Consider the following 27183-nt stretch of genomic DNA (forward strand, 5'->3'; position numbering starts at 1 on the left):
TGGAGTCATAAAGTCGTAAGTGATAGGAGCAGAATGAGGCCATTCGGCCCATCAGGTCTACTCCGCCATCAATCGTGGCTGATCTATCTCTCCCTGCCTCCTACCTATAACCACTGACACCATGCTAAGCCCCCACAGCCTTCTGTTCCATGGAGTGTGGGAGGAAACCGAAGATCTCGGAGAAAACCCACACAGGTCACGGGGAGAACGTGCAAACTCCGTACAGACGGCGCCCGTAGTCGGGATGGAACCCGGGTCTCTGGCGCCGTGAGGCAGCGACTCTTACTAACTTTCACATACAAAGCCCTAAAGCTGCAACTCCCTATACACTGGGATCAGCCAATCATCCCTGCCCCGCCTGCAACTGGTCCAAAACGCCGCAGCGAGACTCCTGACGGGTACCCGTAAAAGGGACCACATCACCCCGATTCTGGCCTCTCTCCACTGGCTCCCAGTACGGTACAGAATCAACTTCAAGCTCCTCCTATTCACATACAAAGCCCTAAACGGGCTTGCCCCCCCCCCATATCAAAAATCTTCTAACCCACCATTCTATCTCCAGGTCCCTCAGGTCGGCCGACTTGGGGCTACTGACTATCCGGGCCTACGGGTCTAGGCTTAAGCTCAGGGGTGACCGTGCTTTTGCGGTTGCAGCTCCTAGACTGTGGAACAGCATCCCTCTCCCCATCAGAACTGCCCCCTCCATCCACTCCTTTAAGTCCAGGCTCAAAACCTATTTCTACTCCCTAGCGTTTGAGGCCCTCTGAGGGAGGCGCTGTGAACTGTTTATGTATGTGCTGTTATGTTTGTGTGCCATTGTATGTTCGTCCTTAGTACCTGAACTGATGTACAGCACTTTGGTCAACGTGGGTTGTTTTTAAATGTGCTGTACAAATAAAATTGACTTGACTTGACCTGACTTGACCTGACTTGACTTGACTTGACTTGACAAGACCTGACAAGACTTGACTTGACTTGATTTGACTTGACCTGACTTGACTTGACTTGACATTTGACTTGACATGACATGACATGACTTGACATGATTTGACTTGACAAGACCTGACTTGACTTGACTTGACTTGACATTTGACTTGACATGACTTGACTTGACAAGACCTGACTTGACTTGACTTGACATTTGACTTGACATGACTTGACTTGACTTGACAAGACTTGACTTGACATGACTTGACTTGATTTGACTTGACAAGACCTGACAAGACTTGACTTGACTTGATTTGACTTGACAAGACCTGACAAGACTTGACTTGATTTGACTTGACCTGACTTGACATTTGACGACTTGACTTGACATGACTTGACTTGATTTTACTTGACAAGACCTGACTTGACCTGCCTTGACTTGACAAGACCAGACTTGACGTGACTTGACTTGACCTGACATGACTTGACCACTTGACATGACTTGACATGACTTGACCTGACTTGACCTGACATGACTTGACAAGAAGGGTCTCGACCCGAAACGTCACCCATTCCTTCTCTCCCGAGATGCTGCCTGACCTGCTGAGTTACTCCAGCATTTTGTGAATAAATCGATTTGTACCAGCATCTGCAGTTATTTTCTTATATGACTTGACATGACCTGACATGACTTGACCTGACATGACATGACTTGACTTGACCTGACATGACATGACTTGACATGACTTGACATGACTTGACGTGATGTGACTTGACTTCCCTTGACTTGACTCCCGCCGCGTCGGGAGGACATTTTAACTGGTACCAAGCTGACCGTTCACGTGAAGCCGACTTGCCGCGAGGGTCTCGGCCGCCATGGAGGCAGGGGCCTCCACTGTGGAGCGGCGGTCGACACCCATGGCGCAGCGGGTAGAGCTGCTGCCTTACAGTGCCAGAGACCCGGGTTCCATCCCGAACACAAGATCAGTCCGCCTGGACCCACCTGATCTCCCGGTCACCAAATACTTGAACTCCCCCCTCCCATTCCCACGCTGTGGTGAGTGAGGCCTCACGCCTCCCCTCCCCCTGGTGCCCAGGACTCCGTACTCACAGCGTTGAGGGCCAGGCTCGTCGCCATCTTGTTCCACCGAGTCGTAGTCTTCCCGCAGCCTGGATCGAGCGCCTTCCTCTGCAACAGAGGAGAGATGTAACGGGGTTCGACAGAAGCACAAGGAAACGAACAGGCAAAGTTTTGGGTTGAGACCCGTTTAGTTTAGTTTAGTTTAGAGATACCGCGCGGAAACAGGCTCGCCAAGCCTGCGCCCACCGGCGATCCCCGCACACAGTGGTCCCCAAATCTGAGCAAGGACATGCAGGTACAGCAGGCAGTGAAGAAAGCCAATGGAATGTTGGCCTTCATAACAAGAGGAGTTGAGTATAGGAGCAAAGAGGTCCTTCTGCAGTTGTACAGGGCCCTAGTGAGACCGCACCTGGAGTACTGTGTGCAGTTTTGGTCTCCAAATTTGAGGAAGGATATTCTTGCTATTGAGGGCGTGCAGCGTAGGTTCACCAGGTTAATTCCCGGAATGGCGGGACTGTCGTATGTTGAAAGACTGGAGCGACTAGGCTTGTATACACTGGAATTTAGAAGGATGAGAGGGGATCTTATCGAAACGTATAAGATTATTAAGGGGTTGGACACGTCAGAGGCAGGAAACATGTTCCCAATGTTGGGGGAGTCCAGAACCAGGGGCCACACAGTTTAAGAATAAGGGGTCGGCCATTTAGAACGGAGATGAGGAAAAACTTTTTCAGTCAGAGAGTTGTGAATCTGTGGAATTCTCTGCCTCAGAAGGCAGTGGAGGCCAATTCTCTGAATGCATTCAAGAGAGAGCTGGATAGAGCTCTTAAGGATAGCGGAGTCAGGGGGTATGGGGAGAAGGCAGGAACGGGGTACTGATTGAGAATGATCAGCCATGATCACATTGAATGGCGGTGCGTACAGGCTCGAAGGGCCGAATGGCCTCCTCCTGCACCTATTATCTATTGTCTTGGTTTCATGCAAGACCGTAAGAAATTGCAGCGAATTGCAGACGCAGCCCAAACCATCAACCACAAACCTCCCACCCACCAACTCCATCTACACCTCGCGCTGCCTCGGCAAGGCCAGCAGCACAATCAAGGACCAGTGTTACCCCCGGTCACTCCCTCTTCTCCCCTCTCCCGTTGGGAAAAAAGGTACATAAGTGTGAAAACGCACACCAGATTCAGGAACAGTTTCTTCCTGGCTGTTATTCGGCAACTGAACCAATAGACAATAGGTGCAGCAGGAGGCCATTCGGCCCTTCGAGCCAGCACCACCATTCAATGTGATCACGGCTGATCATTCTCAATCAGTGCCCCGTTCCTGCCTTCTCCCCATACCCCCTGACTCCGCTATCCTTAAGAGCTCTATCCAGCTCTCTCTTGAATGCATTCAGAGAATTGGCCTCCACTGCCTTCTGAGGCAGGGAATTCCACAGATTCACAACTCTCTGACTGAAAAAGTTTTCCCTCATCTCTGTTCTAAATGGCCGACCCCTTATTCTTAAACTGTGGCCCCTGGTTCTGGACTCCCCTAACATTGGGAACATGCTTCCTGCCTCTAACGTGTCCCACCCCTTAATAATCTTATACATTTTGATAAGATCCCCTCTCATCCTTCTAAATTCCAGTGTATACAAGCCTAGTCGCTCCAGTCTTTCAACATACGACAGTCCCGCCATTCCGGGAATTAACCTGTTGAACCTACCCTGCACGCCCTCAATAGCAAGATTTCTCAAATTTGGAGACCAAAACTGCACACAGTACTCCAGGTGCGGTCTCACTAGGGCCCTGTACAACTGCAGAAGGACCTCTTTGCTCCTAATACTCAACTCCTCTTGTTATGAAGGCCAACATTCCATTGGCTTTCTTCACTGCCTGCTGTACCTGCATGCTTCTCATCCAGTCTCATCCCGGTCACTCCCTCTTCTCCCCTCTCCCATCGGGGAAAAAAGGTACATAAGTGTGAAAACGCACACCTCCAGATTCAGGGGCAGTTTCTTCCCGGCTGTTATCCGGCAACTGAACCGTCCTCTCACCAACTAGAGAGCGGTCCTGAACTACCATCGACCTCTTTGGTGACCCTCAGACTACCTTTGATCGGACTTTACCTTGCACTAAACATTAAGTGAATGGTGGCCGATTAGGAAAAGGGGAGATGCAACGAGACCTGGGTGTCGTGGTGCACCAGTCATTGAAAGTAGGCATGCAGGTGCAGCAGGCAGTGAAGAAAGCCAATGGTATGTTAACATATATAACATATATAACATATAACAACTACAGCATGGAAACAGGCCTGTCCGGCCCTACCAGTCCACGCCGACCATTCTCCCTGACCTAGTCTCATCTACCTGCACTCAGACCATAACCCTCCAATCCCCTCCTATCCATATACCTATCCAATTTACTCTTAAATAATAAAATCGAGCCAGCCTCCACCACTTCCACCGGAAGCCCATTCCATACAGCCACAACCCTCTGAGTAAAGAAGTTCCCCCTCATGTTACCCCTAAACCTTTGTCCCTCAATTCTGAAGCTATGTCCCCTTGTTGGAATCTTCCCCACTCTCAAAGGGAAAAGCCTACCCACGTCAACTCTGTCCGTCCCTCTCAAAATTTTAAAAACCTCTATCAAGTCCCCCCTCAACCTTCTACGCTCCAAAGAATAAAGACCCAACCTGTTCAACCTCTCTCTGTAGCCTAAGTGCTGAAACCCAGGCAACATTCTAGTAAATCTCCTCTGTACCCTCTCCATTTTGTCGACATCCTTCCTATAATTTGGCGACCAGAACTGCACACCATACTCCAGATTTGGCCTCACCAATGCCCTGTACAATTTCAACATTACATCCCAACTTCTATACTCGATGCTCTGATTTATAAAGGCAAGCATACCAAACGCCTTCTTCACCACCCTATCCACATGAGATTCCACCTTCAGGGAACAATGCAGTTATTCCCAGATCCCTCTGTTCCACTGCATTCCTCAATTCCCTACCATTTACCCTGTACGTCCTATTTTGATTTGTCCTACCAAAATGCAGCACCTCACACTTATCAGCATTAAACTCCATCTGCCATCTTTCAGCCCACCCTTCCAAAAGGCCCAAGTCTCTCTGTAGACTTTGAAAATCTACCTCACTATCAACTACTCCACCTATCTTAGTATCATCTGCATATTTACTAATCCAATTTGCCACACCATCATCCAGATCATTAATGTAAATGACAAACAACAGTGGACCCAACACAGATCCTTGGGGCACTCCACTAGACACTGGCCTCCAACCTGACATACAATTGTCAACCGTTACCCTCTGGTATCTCCCATTCAGCCATTGTTGAATCCATCTTGCAACCTCACTATTAATACCCAACGATTTAACCATTGGCATTCATAGCGAGGGGATTTGAGTATAGGAGCAGGGAGGTTCTGCTGCAGTTGTACAGGGCATTGGTGAGACCACACCTGGAGTATTGCGTACAGTTTTGGTCTCCTAATCTGAGGAAAGACATATTTGCCATAGAGGGAGTACAGAGAAGGTTCACCAGATTGATTCCTGGGATGGCAGGACTTTCATATGAAGAAAGACTGGATAGACTCGGCTTGTACTCACTGGAATTTAGAAGATTGGGGGGGGGGGATCTTATAGAAACTTACAAAATTCTTAAGGGGTTGGACAGGCTAGATGCAGGAAGATTGTTCCCGATGTTGGGGAAGTCCAGAACAAGGGGTCACAGTTTAAGGATAAAGGGGAAGTCTCTTAGGACCGAGATGAGAACGTTTTTTTTCACACAGAGAGTGGTGAATCTGTGGAATTCTCTGCCACAGAAGGTAGTTGAGCCCAGTTCATTGACTATATTTAAGAGGGAGTTAGATGTGGCCCTTGTGGCTAAAGGGATCAGGGGGTATGGAGAGAAGGCAGGTACGGGATACCGAGTTGGATGATTAGCCATGATCATATTGAATGGCAGTGCGTACAGGCTCGAAGGGCCGAATGGCCTCCTCCTCCTGCACCTATTTTCTATGTTTCCAAGGCTTTTAGACGGGCACATGGATATGCAGGAAAGGAAGGGATATGGATCCCTATCGATCAAGGGATAGGGGATAAGCAGGCACAAGAGATTCGTGTAACTTGGCGTCATGTTCTGCATGGACACATTAGGCTGAAGGGCCTGTTTCTGTGTTGTGCAGTACTACGCCGTGTAAAATTAAGGCCCAGATGTAAACAGACAGAACCTACACCCCCCCAGAGCCCAAATGTCAAATGCCAGTCATTAAACGCCCAGTAAATGACTGAAACATACAATCCCTCCTTTAAGGATTTACGTATAAAATTATAAAAGGACTGGACAAGCTAGATGCAGGAAAAATGTTCCCAATGTTGGGGGAGTCCAGAACCAGGGGACACACACACACACAGTCTAAGAATAAAGGGGAGGCCATTTAAAACTGAGATGAGAAAAAAACTCTTTCACCCAGAGAGTTGTGAATGTGTGGGATTCTCTGCCACAGAGGGCAGCAGAGGACAAATCACTGGATGAATTTAAAAGAGCGTTAGGTAGAGCTCCAGGGGCTAGCGGAATCAAGGGATATGGGGAGAAGGTAGGCACGGGTTACTGATTGTGAACGATCAGCCATGATCACAGTGAATGGCGGCGCTGGCTCGAAGGGCCGAATGGCCTCCTCCTGCACCTGTTTTCTATGTATTTGAGGCAGAGTTAGATAGATTCTTGCTCAGTGCGGGTGTCAGGGGTTATGGGGAGAAGGCAGGAGAATGGGGTTAGGAGGGAGAGATGGATCAACCATGATTGAATGGCGGAGTAGACTTGAAGGCCGAACAGCCTAATTCTGCTCCTATCACTTATGACTGTGCACCATTTCAGTGGTGGGACACGGTGGGGCCTGTGATGCAGGTTTTTGACCACCGGGGCCTGTGGTTCAGGCTGTGTCCACTACCAGGCAGGAGAATGGGGATAGGAGGGAGAGACAGATCAACCATGATTGAATGGCGGAGTAGACTTGAGGGGCCGAATGGCCTAAGTCTACTCCTATCCCTTTTGACCCTCTCCTGACTATTGTACAATCCCGACATTGAACAGAACAACGCCGACTACTCACCAGAGCCAAATCCTCGCCCCTTCCTCTTCTTCGCCTTCTCCTTCAGTTTGTGGATGCTTTCTGTGGAGAAACACAATCACCTTAAGTTCACAGAAGAACGAGGAGAGGGGGGGGGGGGGGTGAACTCATTGAAACGTACAGAACAGTGAGCGGCCTGGATAGAGTGGATGTGGAGAGGATGTTTCCACTAGTGGGAGAGTCTAGGACCAGAGGGCACAGCCTCAGAATTAAAGGACGTTCCTTTAGGAAGGAGATGAGGAGGAATTTCAGAGTCTCTTGCCCAGAGTAGGTGAATCGAGGACCAGATGATTTTATTTTTGGAAGGAGACGAGGAGGAATTTCTTTAGTCAGAGGGCAGTGAATCTGTGGGATTCTTTGCCACAGACGGCTGTGGAGGCCACAAGTCAGTGGGTATTTTTAAGGCAGAGACAGATAGATTCTTGATCAGTGCGGGTGTCAGGGGTTATGGGGAGAAGGCAGGAGAATGGGGTTAGATTTAGAGATACAGCGCAGAAACAGGCCCTTCGGCCCACCGGGTCCGCGCCGCCCAGCGATCCCCGCACACTAACACTATCCTACACCCTAGGGACAATTTTTACATTTGCCCAGCCAATTAACCTACAAACCTGCACGTCTTTGGAGTGTGGGAGGAAACCGAAGATCTCGGAGAAAACCCACGCAGGTCACGGGGAGAACGTGCAAACTCCGTACAGAACCCGAGTCTCCGGCGCTGCATTCGCTGTAAGGCGGCAACTCTACCGCCGAACTACCGTGCCGCCCGAGGGAGAGGCAGATCAGCCAAGATTGAATGGCGGAGTAGCCTTGATGGGCCGAATGGCCTAATTCTGCTCCTATCACATGACCGATGACACTCTGGATGGTGTATGGAAAGGCCCGTCGAAAGGGCGGCACAGCGGTAGAGTTGCTGCCTCACAGCGTCGGAGAAGCGGATTCGTTCCTGACCGCGGGTGCGGCCTGCACGGAGTTTGCACGTCCTCCCTGTGACCACGTGGGTTTTCCCCAGGTGCCCCGGTCTCCTCCCACACTCCAATGAAGTGCATGTTTGCAGGTTGAGTGGCCTCTGTAAATTGTCCCGAGAGTGCAGGGTAGTGCTATTGGACGGGGTGATCACAGGCTGGCACGGACTCGGTGGGCCGAAGGGCCTGTTTCCACCCCGAATCTCTAAAGTCAGATAACAATAGACAATAGGTGCAGGAGGAGGCAATTCGGCCCTTCGAGCCTGTACGCACCGCCATTCAATGTGATCACGGCTGATCATTCTCAATCAGTACCCCGTTCCTGCCTTCTCCCCATACCCCCTGACTCCGCCATCCTTAAGAGCTCTGTCTAGCTCTCTCTTGAATGCATTCAGAGAATTGGCCTCCACTGCCTTCTGAGGCAGAGAATTCCACAGATTCACAACTCTCTGAGTGAAAAAGTTTTTCCTCATCTCCGTTCTAAATGGCCGACCCCTTATTCTTCAACTGTGGCCCCTGGTTCTGGACTCCCCCAACATTGGGAACATGTTTCCTGCCTCTAACGTGTCCAACCCCTTAATGATCTTATACGTTTCGATAAGATCCCCTCTCGTCCTTCTGTACATCCTTCTCTCATCCATACTAACATTTTGTAGTTTTTAAATTTAGCTCAGAGAGACAGCGACAGAGACGGAGGACGTAGGTTTAAGGTGAGGGGGGGGGGGGGGGTGGGGGGGGAAGAGTTAACAGGAATTGTGGCGGCACAGAGGCACGGCGGTAGAGTTGCTGCCTTACAACGCCAGAGATCCACATGTATAGAGTCATAAGGGGAATAGACAAGGCGAATGCAGAATCCATTTCCCAATGTAGGAGAATAAAGAACCTGCAACTGGAAGCCCCACAGAGGATGGACGAGCGTGCAGATTGATTTTAGATTTAGAGATACAGCGCGGAAACAGGCCCTTCGGCCCACCGGGTCCGCGCCGCCCAGCGATCCCCGCACATTAACACTATCCTACGCACACTAGGGACAATTTTTAATTTTATTTTTTATATTTTTGCCCAGCCAATTAACCTACAAACCTGCACGTCTTTGGAGTGTGGGAGGAAACCGAAGATCTCGGAGAAAACCCACGCAGGTCACGGGGAGAACGTGCAAACTCCGCGGTCTACGTTGGCGGACACCGAGGTTGATCTTACAGAGGTGTATAAAATCATGGGGGGAACAGATATGGGAAATGCAGTCTCTTACCCAAAGTGGAGGAATCAAGGACTGGAGAACAGAGGTGTAAGTGAGGGGGGGGGGAAAGATATACAGAAGCCCCTCGGCTCACGATGCTCGACTAACGATATTTTGACGTTACGTTGGTGCAAAAGCGACACACGTTCAGTGGAAACCCTACGTTGAATGTTGATCTTTTGCCGGCCATGATGTTGGGTAGGTTAGGTGGCCATGATGTTGGGTAGGTTAGGTGGCCATGATGTTGGTAGGTTAGGTGGCCATGATGTTCAGAAGGTTAGGTGGCTATGATGTTGGGTAGGTTAGGTGGCCATGATGTTGGTAGGTTAGGTGGCCATGATGTTGGTAGGTTAGGTGGCCATGATGTTGGGTAGGTTAGGTGGCCATGATGTTGGTAGGTTAGGTGGCCATGATGTTGGTAGGTTAGGTGGCCATGATGTTGGGTAGGTTAGGTGGCCATGATGTTGGTAGGTCAGGTGGCCATGATGTTGGTAGGTCAGGTGGCCATGATGTTGGTAGGTTAGGTGGCCATGATGTTGGTAGGTTAGGTGGCTATGATGTTCAGTAGGTTAGGTGGCCATGATGTTGGGTAGGTTAGGTGGCTATGATGTTCAGTAGGTTAGGTGGCCATGATGTTGGGTAGGTTAGGTGGCCATGATGTTGGGTAGGTTAGGTGGCCATGATGTTGGTAGGTCAGGTGGCCATGATGTTGGGTAGGTTAGGTGGCCATGATGTTGGTAGGTTAGGTGGCCATGATGTTGGTAGGTTAGGTGGCCATGATGTTGGTAGGTCAGGTGGCCATGATGTTGGGTAGGTTAGGTGGCCATGATGTTGGTAGGTTAGGTGGCCATGATGTTGGTAGGTTAGGTGGCCATGATGTTGGGTAGGTTAGGTGGCCATGATGTTGGTAGGTTAGGTGGCCATGATGTTCAGAAGGTTAGGTGGCTATGATGTTCAGTAGGTTAGGTGGCTATGATGTTGGGTAGGTTAGGTGGCCATGATGTTGGGTAGGTTAAGTAGCCATGATTTTTAGATTTAGATTTAGAGATACAGCGCGGAAACAGGCCCTTCGGCCCACCGGGTCCGCGCCGACCAGCGATCCCCGCACACTAACACTATCCTACACACACTAGGGACAATTTTTACATTTACCCAGTCAATTAACCTACACGTCTTTGGAGTGTGGGAGGAAACCGAAGATCTCGGAGAAAACCCACGCAGGTCACGGGGAGAACGTGCAAACTCCGTACAGACGGCGCCCGTAGTCAGGATCGAACCTGAGTCTCCGGCGCTGCATTCGCTGTAAGGCAGCAACTCTACCGCTGCGCCACCGTGCCGCCAACGTATGCGTTCAGTAGGTTAGGTGGCCATGATGTTGGGTAGGTTAGGTGGCTGTGATTTTTCAATAGACAACAGGTGCAGGAGGAGGCCATTCGGTCCTTCGAGCCAGCACCACCATTCAATGTGATCATTTCTGATCGTTCTCAATCAATACCCCGTTCCTGCCTTCTCCCCATACCCCCTGACTCCGCTATCTTTAAGAGCTCTATCTAGCTCTCTCTTGAATTCAGAGAATCGGCCTCCACTGCCTTCTGAGGCAGAGAATTCCACAGATTCACAACTCTCTGACTGAAAAAGTTTTTCCTCATCTCAGTTCTAAATGGCCGACCCCTTATTCTTAAACTGTGGCCCCTTTCGGTAGGTTAGATTTATTAAATGCCTTTTCGACTTACGATATTTTCTATTTACGATGGGTTTATCGGAACATGACCCCATCGCAAGTCGAGGGGTACCTGTAATAGGAAACCCGGGGCAACTTTTTATTTAACACAGAGGGTGGTGGGTGTATGGAATGAGCTGCCGGAGGAGGTAGTATGATAAACAATGCTGAAAGACATTTTAACGTACATGGATAGGAAAGGTTTAAAGGAATAGGGGCTAAATATAGGCAAATGGGGCTTGCATAGGTTGGGGCGTCTTGGTGGGCAGGAATGAGTTGGGCTGAAGGGCCTGCTTCTGGCTGGTCTACCGTCCGATTCATCTCTACCCCATTGCGGACATTGGACTTTGTCTCTGGAATGATGCACTGCAGCTCGAGGACTGAGAACTACACCGATCAGCCAAAACATTGTGACCTGATGGGCCAAAACATTATGCCCACCTGCCTAATATGCCGTTGGTCCTCCGTGTGCAGCCCCATACATGGATAGAGAACTGGTTGGCATACAGGAAGCAAAGAGCAGGAATTTCAGCATGGCAGGCAGTGACACAAGGCTCAGTGCTGGGACCCGGTTATTTACAATATATATTAACAGCTGTACTCGAGTTTGACTGGGAAAGGTTTAGAGGTATTTATTCACAAAATGCTGGAGTAACTCAGCAGGTCAGGCAGCATCTCGGGAGAGAAGGAATGGGTGACGTTTCGGGTCGAGACCCTTCTTTAGACTGATGTCGGGGGGGCGGGACAAAGGAAGGATATAGTTGGAGACAGGAAGATAGAGGGAGATCTGGGAAGGAGGAGGGGAAGGGAGGGACAGAGGAGCTATCTGAAGTTGGAGAAGTCGACGTTCATACCACCGGGCTGCAAACTGCCCAGGCGAAATATGAGGTGCTGCTCCTCCAATTTCCGGCGGGCCTCACTATGGCACTGGAGGAGGCCCATGACAGAGAGGTCAGACTGGGAATGGGAGGGGGAGTTAAAGTGCTGGGCCACCAGGTTTAGAGGGACATGGGCCAAACGTGGGCAGATAGGACGAGTGTCGGCGAGGCATGTTTGGTACAAAGTTGACAACTACAGGTGCTCCTCGACCTACGATGGGGTTACGTTCCGATTAAACCCGATAAGGAAATCGAAAATATCGTAAGTCGAAAATGCATTTAATACACCTGATCACGTGGATGGAGCTCGCTGCCGTTGCCCAGCGTTTCCACCATCGTAAAGTCAAAATATCGTAAGTCGAAGCATCGCAAGTCAGGGAGCATCTGTAGACGAGAACTATATTCTGAAATCTGTATCATCCCCATTGCTCTGAATATTGTACTTGAGTTTGGCTTGAGGGTGGTGGGTGTAGGGAACGAGCTGTCGGTGGAGGTAGTCGAGGTAGGGACAATACCACGAGGTCGTGTCAAGTTAGGAAAAGGGGACGTACAACGAGATCTGGGTGTCCTAGTGCATCAGTCACTGAAAGGAAGCATGCAGGTACAGCAGGCAGTGAAGAAAGCCAATGGAATGTTGGCCTTCATAACAAGAGGAGTTGAATATAGGAGCAAAGAGGTCCTTCTGCAGTTGTACAGGGCCCTAGTGAGACCGCACCTGGAGTACTGTGTGCAGTTTTGGTCTACAAATTTGAGGAAGGATATTCTTGCTATTGAGGGCGTGCAGCGTAGTTTTACTAGGTTAATTCCCGGAATGGCGGGACTGTCGTATGTTGAAAGATTGGAGTGACTAGGCTTGTATCCACTGGAATTTTGAAGGATGAGAGGGGATCTTATCGAAAAATATAAGATTATTAAGGATTTGGACACATTAGAGGCAGGAAACATGCTCCAATGTTGGGGGAGCCCAGAACCAGGGGCCAGTTTAAGAGTAAGTGGTCGGTCATTTAGAACGGAGATGAGGAAAGACTTTTTCAGTCAGAGAGTTGCAAATCTGTGGAATTCTCTGCCTCAGAAGGCAGTGGAGGCCGATTCTCTGAATTCAAGAGAGAGCTAGATAGAGCTCTTAAGGATAGCGGAGTCAGGGGGTATGGGGAGAAGGCAGGAACGGGGTACTGATTGAGAATGATCAGCCATGATCACATTGAATGGTGGTGCTGGCTCGAAGGGCCGAATGGCCTCCTCCTGCACCTATTGTCTATTGTCTAACAACAACATTTAAAAGACATTTAGTGCGCAAGAAGGAACTGCAGATGCCAGTTTAAACCGAAGATAAAGACACAAAATGCTGGAGTAACTCAGCGGGACGGGCAGCATCTCTGGAGAGAATCGATGGGTGACGTTTCGGGTCGAGACCCTTCTTCAGACATTTAGACAGGTACATGGACAGGGCAGGTTTAGAGAGATACTAGACCAAGTGGACCCGTTGGGCCCAAACCTCTCCTGCATTGGTGCAGCACCCTCTCCTCCCTCCCTCTCCCCCACGCCATCCCCCTCTCCCCAATCCCTCCACCCCGTTCTCCCCTCCCTTCCTAGGAGATAGATTTAAACTTTAAAAGGTGAATAACTTTAAAAATATATCACCGATTTCAATGAAACTTCTTAGCACCAAACGGTGAGTGAGGTGGGCCTAAATTTGTCGTGCTATCGTGTGACGTTTTGGCTGTATTCAGGAACAAACAAACGAGAGTTTTAGTGTCTAGATGGGCCAAATGCAGGCAGGTGGGACTAGTGCAGATGGGGCATGTTAGTCAGCATCAGCAAGTTGGGCCGAAGGGCCTGCTTTCACGCTGAGATTAGTGTGCAAAATTAGAGCACATGGTATTGGGGGTAGGGTATTGACATGGATAGAGAACTGGTTGGCAGATAGAAAGCAAAGAGCAGGAATTTCAGAATGGCAGGCAGTGACTAGTGGGGTGCCACAAGGCTCAGTCCTGGGACCCCGTTATTTACAATATACATTAACGATTTAGATGAGGGAATTAAATGTAACATCTCCAAGTTTGCAGATGATAGAATGGATAGAAAATTGGTTGGCAGACAGGAAACAAAGAGAAGGGATTAACAGGTCCCTTTCAGAATGGCAGGCAGTGACTAGTGGGGTACCGCAAGGCTCGGTGCTGGGACCGCAGCTATTTACAATATACATTAATGACTTGGATGAAGGGATTAAAAGTACCATTAGCAAATTTGCAGATGTTACAAAGCTGGGTGGCAGTGTGAGCTGTGAGGAGGATGCTATGAGGTTGCAGGGTGACTTGGACAGGTTGTGTGAGTGGGCAGATGCAGTCCAATGTGGATAAATGTGAGGTTATCCATTTTGGTTGCAAGAACAAGGTAGCAGATTATTATCTGAATAAAGATTGAATGAATGAATGACCGGAAATTGGAGGATCAGCACCTCATATTTCGCTTGGGCAGCTTACAGCCCAGCGGTATGAACATTGACTTCTCCAACTTTAGATAGTTCCTCTGTCCCTCTCTTCCCCTCCCAGATCTCCCTCTATCTTCCTGTCTCCACCTGTATCCTTTCTTTGTCCCGCCCCCCTGACATCAGTCTGAAGAAGGGTCTCGACCCGAAACGTCACCCATTCCCTCTCTCCTAGATGCTGCCTGACCTGCTGAGTAACTCCAGCATTTTGCGATACCGTCGATTTATACCAGCATCTGCAGTTATTTTCCTACATTATCTGCATGCTGTTAGATTAGGAAAAGGGGAGGTGCAACGAGACCTGGGTGTGCTTGTACATCAGTCACTGAAAGTAAGCATGCAGGTACGGCAGGCAGTGGAGAAAGCTAATGGCCTTCATAGCGAGAGGATTCGAGGAGGTCCTACTGCAGTTGTGCAGGACCCTGGTGAGACCACACCTGGAGTACTGTGTGCAGTTTTGGTCTACTAATTTGAGGAAGGACATTCTTGCTATTGAGGGAGTGCAGCGTAGGTTCATCAGGTTAATTAATGAAAGAATTAAATTAATGATGAAAGAATGGGTCAACTGGGCTTGTATTCACTGGAATTTAGGATGAGAGGGGATCTTATAGAAACATATATAATTTTTAACGGATTGGACGGGCAGGAAAACTGTTCCCCATGTTGGGGGAGTCCAGAACCAGGGGTCACACAGTTTAAGAATAAGGCCATTTAGGACTGAGATGAGGAAAAACGTTTTCACCCAGAGAGTTGTGAATCTGTGGAATTCTCTGCCACAGAAGGCAGTGGAGGCCAATTCACTGGATGTTTTCAAGAGAGAGTTAGATTTAGCTCTTAGGGCTAACGGAATCAAGGGATATGGGGTACTGATTGTGGATGATCAGCCATGATCATATTGAATGGTGGTGCTGGCTCGACGAGCCTACTCCTATTTTCTATGTTTCTATGACTCTCTGAACATTGTTGGTACAATGCTGAGAACTATATTTGGAACTTGGTATCTTCCCCTTTGCTCTACCGACCTTACTTGAGTTTGACTTGATTATATTTATGTATGTACTGTCTGATTTGTTTAAGAAAATAACTGCAGATGCTGGTACAAATCGAAGGTATTTATTCACAAAATGCTGGAGCAACTCAGCAGGTCAGGCAGCATCTCGGGAGAGAAGGAATGGACGGCGTATCGGGTCGAGACCCTTCTTCAGTCTGATTTGTTTTGTTTGGACAAGTGGGACTAATGTAGGTGGGGTTATCTTGGTGGGCGTGATTGAGTTGGGCAGGTGTTATCTGATCTCTTTGGGCAGGTGAGACGAGTGCCGATGGGCCATGTTGGACAGCATGGGCAAGTTGGGCGAATGGTATGTTAGCATTCATAGCAAGAGGATTTGAGTATAGGAGTAGGGAGGTTCTGCTGCAGTTGTACAGGGCCTTGGTGAGACCGCACCTGGAGTATTGTGTACAGTTTTGGTCTCCTAATCTGAGGAAAGACATTCTAGCCTTAGAGGGAGTACAGAGAAGGTTCACCAGATTGATCCCTGGGATGGCAGGACTTTCATATGAAGAAAGACTGGATAGACTCGGCTTGTACTCGCTGGAATTTAGAAGATTGAGGGGGGATCTTATAGAAACTTACAAAATTCTTAAGGGGTTGGACAGGCTAGATGCGGGAAGATTGTTCCCGATGTTGGGGAAGTCCAGAACCAGGGGTCACAGTTTTGTAGGTAGTTGAGGCCAGTTCATTGGCTATATTTAAGAGGGAGTTAGATGTGGCCCTTGTGGCTAAAGGGATCAGGGGGTACGGAGAGAAGGCAGGTACGGGATACTGAGCTGGATGATCAGCCATGATCATATTGAATGGCGGTGCGTACAGGCTCGAAGGGCCGAAGGGCCTCCTCCTGCACCCATTTTCTGTGTTTCCGTGTTGTGTGCCTCTCTGCTGCAATAATGTGCAATTCTGAGTGTTGAACCGACCCTCCTACTGCCTCCACATGTCCTCCAGTAGTGATGTTAGTATCAGCTCTCATTAGATAGGATAGCGTGCAAAACAAAGCTTTTCCTCGGTACATTTGACAACAATAAACTAAACTGAACCTGAGGCGCAACTTTTTTTTACACAGAGGGTGGTGGTGGATGTGTGGAACGAGCTGCCAGAGGTGTTATCATATCATATCATATATATACAGCCGGAAACAGGCCTTTTCGGCCCACCAAGTCCGTGCCGCCCAGCGATCCCCGTACATTAACACTATCCTACACCCACTAGGGACAATTTTTTTTAAATTTTTTTTTTAACATTTACCCAGCCAATTAACCTACATACCTGTACGTCTTTGGAGTGTGGGAGGAAACCGAAGATCTCGGAGAAAACCCACGCAGGTCACGGGGAGAACGTACAAACTCCTTACAGTGCAGCACCCGTAGTCAGGATCGAACCTGAGTCTCCGGTGCTGCATTCGCTGTAAAGCAGCAACTCTACCGCTGCGCTACCGTGTTAGCTGAGGCAGGGACTATCACAACATTTGAAAGACATTTGGAGAGGTGCATGGGTTTGGAGGGATAGGGGCCAAATATATGGGGGTAAAAGGGGCTAGCCCAGATGGGGCATCTTGGTGGGGAAGGGCGAGACGGGGGCAGGTATTATCTGATCGTGTGCAGGGAGGAAACACACGAAGGGTCTCAGCCCGAAACGTCACCCATTCCTTCTCTCCAGAGATGCTGCCCGTCCCGCTGAGTTACTCCAGCATTTTGTGGTTATCTTCGGTGTTATCTGATCCCTTTTTCTTTTTCTTTTTTCTTTTCATATTTCAGATACAGCGCAGAAACAGGCCTTTTCGGCCCACCAAGTCCGCGCCGCCCAGCGATCCCCGCACATTAACACTATCCTACACACGCTAGGGACAATTTTTACATTTACCCAGTCAATTAACCTACAAACCTGCACGTCTTTGGAGTGTGGGAGGAAACCGAAGATCTCGGAGAAAACCCACGCGGGTCACGGGGAGAACGTACAAACTCCGTACAGACGGCGCCCGTAGTCAGGATCGAACCTGAGTCTCCGGCGCTGCATTCGCTGTAAGGCAGCAACTCTACCGCTGCGCCACCGTGCCGCTTTGAACTCGTGTCGATGGGACATGTTGGACAGCATGGGCTAGTTGGGCCTAAGGGTCCTGTGTTCCGTGCTGTGTGACTCTCTGTTACAATACTGTGCAATACCCCCGCTCCCTCTGTCCCTTCCTCTCTCACTCCCTCCGTCCCTCCTAACCTTCCTCCCTCCATCCCCGCTCCCTCCCTTTCTCTCACTCCCTGTCCCTCGCTCCCCCCTCCGTCCCTTCCTCTCTCGCTCCCTCCCCTCCTCCGTTCCTCCCACCCTTCTCTCCCTCCATCCCTCCCACTCTTCCTCCCTTCCTCCGTCCCCCTCCCCACCCTTCCTCCCCTCCATCCAACCCTTCCTCTGTCCCTCCCTCCCTCTCTTGCTCTGACCCTCGCTCCCCCCTCCTTCCTCCCTCCCTCGCTCCCTCCCACTCTTCCTCACTCTCTCGCTCCCTCACTCCCTCCCTCCTACCCTCCCACTTCCCTCCTTCCTCTCCCTCACTCACTCCCTCCCTTCCTCTGTCCCCCTTTTCCCTCCCCCTCACACCCTCCCTCCTCAGCCCCTCCTTCCTCCCTATCTCCCCCTTCCACAATCCCACCCTCCCCCTTCCTCACACCCTCCCTCCATCCCCCCTTCCTCCCTCCCACCCTCCCTCCTTCACTCACTCGCTCCCTCTCCCTCCTCTCTCCCTCATTCCCCCCTCCGTCCCTCCTTCTCCCTCCTCTCTCTCTCATTCCCCCCTCCATCCCACCCTCCCTTCCTCTCTCCCTCCCTCTCTCCCTCCCTCTCTCACCCTCCCTCACTCTCTCGCTCCCTCCCACCCTTCCTCCGTCCCACCCTTCCTCCAACCCCCCCTCTCTCCCTCCCACTCTTCCTCCCTCCCTCCACCCTCCCTCCCTTACACCCTCCCTCTCCCCTTCTCTCCCTCCATCCCTCCCACTTCCTCCCTCCCTCCCTCCGTCCCCCTCCCCGTCCCTTCCTCCCCTCCCTCTGTCCCTCTCTTGCTCACTCACTCCCTCCCTCCTCTCTCCCTTATTCCCCCTCCCTCCCCTTCACTCCCTCCCTCCCTCCCTCACTTCCCTCCCTCCCTCCCTCCCTCACTTCCCTCCCTCCCTCCCTCCCTCACTTCCCTCCCTCCCTCCCTCCCTCTCTCACTCCCTCCCTCCCTCTCCCCTCCCTCCCCCCCTCCCCCTCCCGCGTTGCTGTGGGTGGGCGGTGCCGATGGCGGCCGCCATTGGGCTGAGGCTGAGCTGGGGGGGGGGGGGGGGGGGTAACCGGTCTCCCCAGTCCCCGGCGCTGCTGCAGTCACGGGCGGGGGGGGAGGTCAGGGGGGGGGAGGGCAGGGGGGGGGTCAGGGAGGGGGGAGGAGGTCAGGGGGGGGTCAGGGAGGGGGGGGGGTAGCGATGCCCGCGCCTCGTTACCGTCGCCCTCGTCGTCCATGGCGAAGTCCTCGCCGCCCGCCTCATGAAGGTCCAGCACGTCCGCCATCTTGTCGCCGTCCCCTCCGCTCCGGCTCGCACCGAACTGCGCACGCGCGGCCCGGCACTGAGACACTGGAGGAGACAGACGGACCACGGCGTTGATCAAAGATACTAGAGGAGCCAGATGGACCAAAGATACTAGAGGAGCCAGATGGAGAACAACGTTGATCAAAGATACTAGAGGAGCCTGATGGACCACGGCGTTGATCAAAGATACTAGAGGAGCCAGATGGACCAAAGATACTAGAGGAGCCAGATGGAGAACAACGTTGATCAAAGATACTAGAGGAGCCTGATGGACCACGGCGTTGATCAAAGATACTAGAGGAGCCAGATGGACCAAAGATACTAGAGGAGACAGATGGACCAAAGGTACTAGAGGAGCCAGACAGACCACGGCGTTGATCAGAGATACTAGAGGAGACAAATGGACCAAAGATACTAGAGGAGCCAGATGGACCAAAGATACTAGAGGAGCCAGATGGACCAAAGATACTAGAGGAGCCAGATGGACCAAAGATACTAGAGGAGCCAGATGGACCACGCCGTCCATATCAAAGATACTAGAGGAGACAGATGGACCAAAGATACTAGAGGAGCAAAGACACTAGAGGAGGCACCACCTCGCCCAGGATCCACAGCAACTGGGACCTCAATGCCTGTCGTCTGGTCGCCCTTTCTCCCGTCATGCAGCGACCCTCTGTGGCTCCGGTTTCAACACACTAGGAGCATGGAGAACCAGCTGGGAACAGACATCGCCACCTCCTCAATTCACCATCGCGCCGAACACTACTGACCCACCCGGCTCGGCCGGTTCAACACCAACATGCATCGTTGGGGGCTGCGTTCACCAGCAGCCTTGCGCAGCACGTCATTTTCGACTGCACTGTCCTCCGTCTCCTCTGGTGGAGGGGTAGACCTCATGGCCCCTCGACAACAGCACATTGCACTGGCCACAGCGCCTGGAGGGCGTTACATAACTTCTGCTGCCTCAAACGCAAGAAGAAATTGAAAGCATCCAGAGAATTGGCCCCACTGCCTGCTGAGGCAGATTTAAGGGACTAGTCAAGTCAAGTCAAGTCAATTTTATTTGTATAGCACATTTAAAAACAACCCACGTTGAATAAGTGCTGTACATCAGGACGAAAATACAATGGCACACAAACATAACAGCACATACATAAACAGTTCACAGTGCCCCCTCAGAGGGCCTCAAACGCTAGGGAGTAGAAATAGGTTTTGAGCCTGGACTTAAAGGAGTGGATGGAGGGGGCAGTTCTGATGGGGAGAGGGATGCTGTTCCACAGTCTAGGAGCTGCAACCGCAAAAGCGCGGTCACCCCTGAGCTTAAGCCTAGACCCGTAGGCCCGGATAGTGAGTAGCCCCAAGTCGGCCGACCTGAGGGACCTGGAGATAGAGTGGTGGTTTTGATATGGGGGGGCAAGCCCGTTTAGGGCTTTGTATGTGAATAGGAGGAGCTTGAAGTTGATTCTGTACCGTACTGGGAGCTTACCTTTGAAAGTAGTGTACATAATTATATATAATTTTATATATAATTATTTAATATTTAATTATAATTTATTTAATAATTATTTATAATTTAATTTATAATATAATTTATGTAATTTATATTACATAATTATATATAATTTTAAATATAATTATTTAATATTTAATTATAATCTATTTAATATTAATTTATAATTTAATTTATAATATAATTTATGTAATTTATATTACATAATTATATATAATTTTAAATATAATTATTTAATATTTAATTATAATTTATTTAATATTTATTTATAATTTAATTTATAATATAATTTATGTAATTTATATTACATAATTATATATAATTTTAAATATAATTATTTAATATTTAATTATAATTTATTTAATATTTATTTATAATTTAATTTATAATATAATTTATGTAATTTATATTACATAATTATATATCATTTTAAATATAATTATTTAATATTTAATTATAATTTATTTAATATTTATTTATAATTTAATTTATAATATAATTTATGTAATTTATATTAAATAATTATTTTAAAATCATATATAATTATGTGCTTTCAAAGGTAAGTTTGTTATTTGCTAAATGGCAGAGAAATGGATCAATAAATCCATGATCAATAAATATCAATAAATCCATGATCAATAAATATCAATAAATCCATGATCAATAAATAATTGTAGTTGGCCAGTACGGGGATCGAACCCGCGACCTTGGCGTTATTAGCACCACGCTCTAACCAGCTGAGCTAACCGGCCCTTACTTGCGGAGCTGCAGCGCCGCCTTGTCTGCTGCCGGCGTGCGCAGGACCAGGCGGATTGATCCTTGCCCGGCGGAGCGGTCCTGCATTGTGAGGCTGCGATGGCCGAGTGGTTAAGGCGTTGGACTCGAAATCCAATGGGGTTTCCCCGCGCAGGTTCGAACCCTGCTCGCAGCGTTAGTTTTGCAAAGTCAAAAATGCAACATATTTTCACTAAATTAATTGCATTTAAACAACAATAAATTAATTTTAATCCGTGCAGAAGAATTTATTTATTTTGTGCACAAATTTCAATGCATCAACTGCATCAAATTTGTTGTTTTATTCATCTATTTAAGGATTTTAAAATTTATTTTTAATCTATTTAAGGATTTTTTACATTTATTTTTAATCTTTTTAATAGATTTATAATCTATTTAAGGATTTTAAATTTTATTTTTAATCTATTTAAGGATTTATTTATTTATTTTTATTGATAATTTATTTTAAATCTATTTAATAGATTTTTAAAATCTATTTAAGGAGTTTTAAATTTATTTTTAATCTATTTAAGGATTTTAAATTTACTTTTAATCTATTTAATAGATTGTTAATCTATTTAAGGATTTTAAATTTTATTTTTAATCTATTTATTAGATTGTTAATCTATTTAAGCATTTAAAAAATTTATTTAAGGATTGAACCTCCTATTATTAAATTTCTTCTATAATTTCACCTCCTTTGAAATTTATTCAAGAATTTCATCTACCTTTATTACATTTATTTAAGAATTTAAGATCATTTTATTAAATGTATTCAAGAATTTCATTTCTATTATATTTGTTCAAGACTTTAATCTAGCTTTATTAAATTCAAGAATTTTATCTCCCTTATTTTAATTTAATCTCAATTTATTAAATGTATTTAAGAATTCAATCTCCCTTTTATTTCATTTGCTCCAGAATTTGATGTTTTATTAACTGTATTCAAGAATTTAATTCCATTTATTCAAGAATTTTATCTACCTTTATTACATTTATTTAAGAATTTAAGATCATTTTATTCAAGACTTTAATCTAGCTTTATTAAATTCAAGAATTTTATCTCCTTCATTTAATTTAATCTCAATTTATTAAATGTATTTAAGAATTCAATCTCCCTTTTATTTCATTTGCTCCAGAATTTGATTTTTTATTAAATGTATTCAAGAATTTAATCTCCCTTTTATGCCATTTGTTGAAGAATTTAATCTACTTTTACAGCATTTGTTTAAGAATTTCATCCACCTTGTGTTAAATTTGTAATACGTTATTATTGCTGGCTTCTGTGAGCAAACATATCAAATTTGGACCAAAATACAGACAATAATTGGCAGAGATGCTGAGTTACTCCAGCACTTTGTGTCTTTTTCCCCTTCAAACCTGCACCTGCAGTTCTTTGTCTCTCCTGACCCTGGTAAGAGGGTCAGGCAGCATCTATGGAGGTGAAAAGTTGGAACTTGCACCAGCACACAAAGTTACCACTTTCATTTAGGCTCCAGTCATAGAGTGATATGGGTTGGAAACAGGCCCTTCGGCCCAACTTGCCCACACCGGCCAACATGTCCCAGCTACACTAGTCCCAGCAGCCCGCGTTTGGTCCATATCCCTCCTAACCCTAGCCTCAACTACCTCCTCCGGCAGCTCGTTCCATACACCCACCACCCTCTGTGTGGAAAAGTTACCCCTCAGATTCCTTTTGAATCTTTTCCCCTTCACCTTAAACCTATGTCCTCTGGTCCTCGATTCCCCTACTCTGGGCAATAAACTCTGTCCATCTACCCGAACTATTCCACTCGTGATTTTGTACACCTCAATAAGATCACCCCTCACCCCTCGCCCTCTTGCCCTCCAAGGAATAGAGACCCAGCCTGCTCAACCTCTCCCTGTAGCTCAGATCCTCAAGCCCTGGCAACATCGTGGTGAATCTTCTCTGCGCCCTTTCCAACAACAACATCTTTCCCATAACATGGTGACCAGAACTGGACACGATACTCTAAATGCAGCCTCACCAGCATCTTATACATTCAGAGTGAGAGAAAGTTTCATCCACTTCAAGATGAAGGCGGAAAGATTTAATAGGAATCCGAGGGGTAACTTTTCCACACAGAGGGTGGTGGGTGTACGGAACGAGCTGCCGGAGGAGGTAGTTGAGGCTGGGACTATCCCAACGTTTAAGAAGCAGTTGGACAGGTACATGGATAGGACAGGTTTGGAGGGATATGGACCAAACGCAGGCAGGTGGGACTAGTGTAGATGGGACATGTTGGCCGGTGTGGGCAAGATGGGCCGAAGGGCCTGTTTCCACACTGTATCACTCAATGTCTCACTCTTTTTCATATTTTACACCAAAAACGTTTAATGTCATTCACCAAAAGCCTCTTATCGAAACGTATACGATTATTAAGGGGTTGGACACGTTAGAGGCAGGAAACATGTTCCCAATGTTGGGGGAGTCCAGAACCAGGGGCCACACAGTTTAAGAATAAGGGGTCGGCCATTTAGAACGGAGATGAGGAAAAACCTTTTCAGTCAGAGAGTTGTGAATCTGTGGAATTCTCTGCCTCAGAAGGCAGTGGAGGCCAATTCTCTGAATGCATTCAAGAGAGAGCTAGATAGAGCTCTTAAGGATAGCGGAGTCAGGGGGTATACTGACTAGCTAATTAAATTATTGCATCGTATGGGAGGCGCATTCCCAATCTCGTTGTACACCTGTACAATGACAATAAAGATATATTGTATTGTATTGTATGGGGAGAAGGCAGGAACAGGGTACTGATTGAGAATGATCAGCTATGATCACATTGAATGGCGGTGAAGAAGGGTCTCGACCCGAAACGTCGCCCATTCCTTCTCTCCTGAGATGCTGCCCGACCCACTGAGTTACTCCAGCACTTGGTGAATAAATACCTTCGATTTGTACCAGCATCTGCAGTTATTTTGTTATACTACATTGAATGGCGGTGCTGGCTCGAAGGGCCGAATGGCCTCCTCCTGCACCTGTTGTCTATAAAATGTGCCAAACTGTAAATAAAACCTTAGCCACTGGAAAACTGCATCAGTCACTGCAATTTAGCATTGCAGTTTGCAATCTGGAAAAAATCGAATTAGTTTTAAGATTTAAAAAAAAAAACTGTTAATGTTATTACTTCAAATCGTAGTAAACTATTAAATGCTGGTTGGAAATAAAGTGATGCATCATCTGGGTTTTGTAATCTTCCACTAAAAGCTTGCTGAAGGTGCCAATGTCTGTGAGCAAGGCAAAAAAGAGCTGGCCAGTACGGGGATCGAACCCGCGACCTTGGCGTTATTAGCACCACGCTCTAACCAACTGAGCTAACCGGCCACGCTGTAGCAACATTAATTGTTACATTCTGATGGTGCCACTAGTTTCAACGTTTGTTAATCTAGATTTAAGGATTGCAAATGAAATCTAAGGCAGCAAACTGCACAGATCTCCCACAAGTGCAGAAAGCAAGTGTGCAATCTTTACATTTCCAAAATATATTGAAAGACCGGAGAGACTGGGCTTGTATTTAGAATATTCTTGCTATTGAGGGCGTGCAGCGTAGGTTAATTCCCGGAATGGCGGGACTGTCGTACCTTGAAAGACTGGAGCGACTGGGCTTGTATACCCTGGAATTTAGAAGGATGAGAGGGGATCTTATCGAAACGTATAAGATTATTAAGGGGTTGGACACGTTAGAGGCAGGAAACATGTTCCCAATGTTGGGGGGAGTCCAGAACCAGGGGCCACACACAGTTTAAGAATAAGGGGTCGGCCATTTCGAACGGAGACGAGGAGAAACTTTTTCAGTCAGAGAGTTGCGAATCTGTGGAATTCTCTGCCTCAGAAGGCAGCGGAGGCCAATTCTCTGGATGCATTCAAGAGAGAGCTAGATAGAGCTCTTAAGGATAGCGGAGTCAGGGGGTATGGGGAGAAGGCAGGAACGGGGTACTGATTGAGAATGATCAGCCATGATCACATTGAATGGCGGTGCTGGCTCGAAGGGCCGAATGGCCTCCTCCTGCACCTATTGTCTATTGTCTAAAACAGGTGTAACTGAATATGTATCTCCTCCATGTTGTATGTGTTCTGTACTATGTGTGTTAAAGAAAATTTAAAAAAAGTAAGTAGATGCAAAAGCTGACTCAATGTGCTGGAGTAACTCAGCTGGACAGTCTGAAGAAGGGTCTCGACCCGAAACGTCACCCACTCCTTCTCTCCCGAGATGCTGCCTGACCTGCTGAGTTACTCCAGCATTTTGTGAATAAATACCTTCAGCTGGACAGGTAGCATCTCTGGAGAGAAGGAATGGGGTCGAGACCCTTCTTCCAACATGTACCCGGTCTAACTGTTTCTTAAACATTGGGATAGTCCCAGCCTCAACTACCTCCTCTGGCAGCTCGTTCCACACACCCACCACCCTTTGAGTAAAAAAAGTTACACCTCAGGTTCCTATTAAATCTTTTCGTCCCTTCATCTAAAACCTGTGTCCTCTGGTCCTCGATTCCACTACTCTGGGCAAGAGACTCTGTGCGTCTACCCGATCTATTCCTCTCCAGATCGTGCACACCTCTATAAGATCACCCCTCATCCTCCTGTGCTCCAAGGAATAGAATCCTCGTCTAAAATCTGGCTGTCAGAAGAAAATGCAGACCACCAGACTCAGGAACAGGTTCTTCCCCTCTGTGATCAGGCTTCTGAACGGCCCTTCCATAAGCCAGGGGTACTGTCCGATCCACCTCTACAATAGACACACACACACACACACACACAGGCCAACATGTCCCATCTACACTAGTCCCACATGCCTGCGATTGGCCCATATCCCTCCAAACCTGTCCTATCCATGTACCTGTCCAACTGTTTCTTAAACGTTGCGATGGTCCCAGCCTCAACTACCTCCTCCGGCAGCTCGTTCCATACACCCACCACCCTCTGTGTGGAAAGTCACCCCTCAGATTCCTATTAAATCTCTTCCCCCATCACCTTGAACCTATGTCCTCTGGTCCTCGATTCCCCAACTCTGGGCAAGAGACTCTGTGCGTCTACCCGATCTATTCCTCTCGTGATTTTGTAAAACTCAATAAGATCACCCCTTGCCCTCTTGCGCTAAAGAGATTCATAAGGTCATAAGTGATAGGAGTATAATTAGGCCATTCGGCCCATCGAGTCCACTCCGCCATTCAATCACGGCTGATCTATCTCTCCCTCCCAACCCCATTCTCCTGCCTTCTCCCCACAACCCCTGACACCCGCACTGATCAACAATCTATATGTCTCTGCCTTAAATATACCCACTGACTTGTGGCCTCCACAGCCGTCTGTGGCAAAGAATCCCACAGATTCACCACCCTCTTGAAGAAAGAAATTCCTCCTCATCTCCTTCCTAAAGGAACGTCCTTTAATTCTGAGGCTGTGCCCTCTGGTCCTAGACTCTCCCACTAGTGGAAACGTCCTCTCCACATCCACTCTATCCAGGCCGCTCACTATTTGTTCGGTTTCAATGTGGTTCCCACCGACTACGGGTGCCGTCTGTACGGAGTTTGTACGTTCTCCCCGTGACCTGCGTGGGTTTTCTCCGAGATCTTCGGTTTCTTCCCACACTCCAAAGGTTAATTGGCTTGGTAACTGTAAAAATTGGTGTAGGATTTTTAGATTTAGAGCTACAGCGCGGAAACAGGCCCTTCGGCCCACCGAGTCCGCGCCGCCCAGCGATCCCCGCACATTAACACTATCCTACACCCACTAGGGACAATTTTTACATTTACCCAGTCAATTAACCTACATACCTGTACGTCTTTGGAGTGTGGGAGGAAACCGAAGATCTCGGAGAAAACCCACGCAGGTCACGGGGAGAACGTA

At 47.9% G+C, this 27183-nt stretch overlaps 1 protein-coding gene and 3 non-coding genes across 4 annotated transcripts; 1 reads left to right on the forward strand and 3 right to left on the reverse strand.

Annotated features, from left to right (window-relative positions):
- Window positions 1-1742: 1742 nt before the first annotated feature.
- Window positions 1743-21386, reverse strand: LOC144612334 (uncharacterized). The gene is made up of 5 exons (XM_078431909.1): window positions 21305-21386; window positions 18947-19144; window positions 7132-7191; window positions 1931-2116; window positions 1743-1822 (listed from the first exon to the last, which is right to left on the reverse strand). Exons 1-5 carry the CDS (start codon window positions 21384-21386, stop codon window positions 1743-1745), a joined length of 606 nt encoding a protein of 201 aa, XP_078288035.1.
- trnai-aau (transfer RNA isoleucine (anticodon AAU)) lies at window positions 21222-21295 on the reverse strand. The gene has a single exon. It is a non-coding gene; the product is annotated as a tRNA-Ile (tRNA).
- A 6-nt stretch (window positions 21387-21392) lies between the features above and the next one.
- trnas-cga (transfer RNA serine (anticodon CGA)) lies at window positions 21393-21474 on the forward strand. Its single transcript has one exon. It is a non-coding gene; the product is annotated as a tRNA-Ser (tRNA).
- A 3112-nt stretch (window positions 21475-24586) lies between these two features.
- trnai-aau (transfer RNA isoleucine (anticodon AAU)) lies at window positions 24587-24660 on the reverse strand. The gene has a single exon. It is a non-coding gene; the product is annotated as a tRNA-Ile (tRNA).
- Window positions 24661-27183: the final 2523 nt, after the last annotated feature.

This window comes from Rhinoraja longicauda, chromosome 44 (assembly GCF_053455715.1).
Source record: "Rhinoraja longicauda isolate Sanriku21f chromosome 44, sRhiLon1.1, whole genome shotgun sequence".
Taxonomy (NCBI): domain Eukaryota; kingdom Metazoa; phylum Chordata; class Chondrichthyes; order Rajiformes; family Arhynchobatidae; genus Rhinoraja; species Rhinoraja longicauda.

What these genes read in the sequence shown, in the direction of transcription:
- LOC144612334 (XM_078431909.1), bottom strand. Translation starts at nt 21,386, where the DNA reads ATGCAGGACCGCTCCGCCGGGCAAGGATCAATCCGCCTGGTCCTGCGC. An exon ending in CAAGGCGGCGCTGCAGCTCC is followed by an intron (nt 19,145 to 21,304) that starts GCAAGTAAGGGC and finishes TGGCTCCTCTAG; the next exon opens with TATCTTTGGTCCATCTGGCT. An exon ending in GGGGCGAGGATTTGGCTCTG is followed by an intron (nt 2,117 to 7,131) that starts GTGAGTAGTCGG and finishes CCTCTGTTGCAG; the next exon opens with AGGAAGGCGCTCGATCCAGG.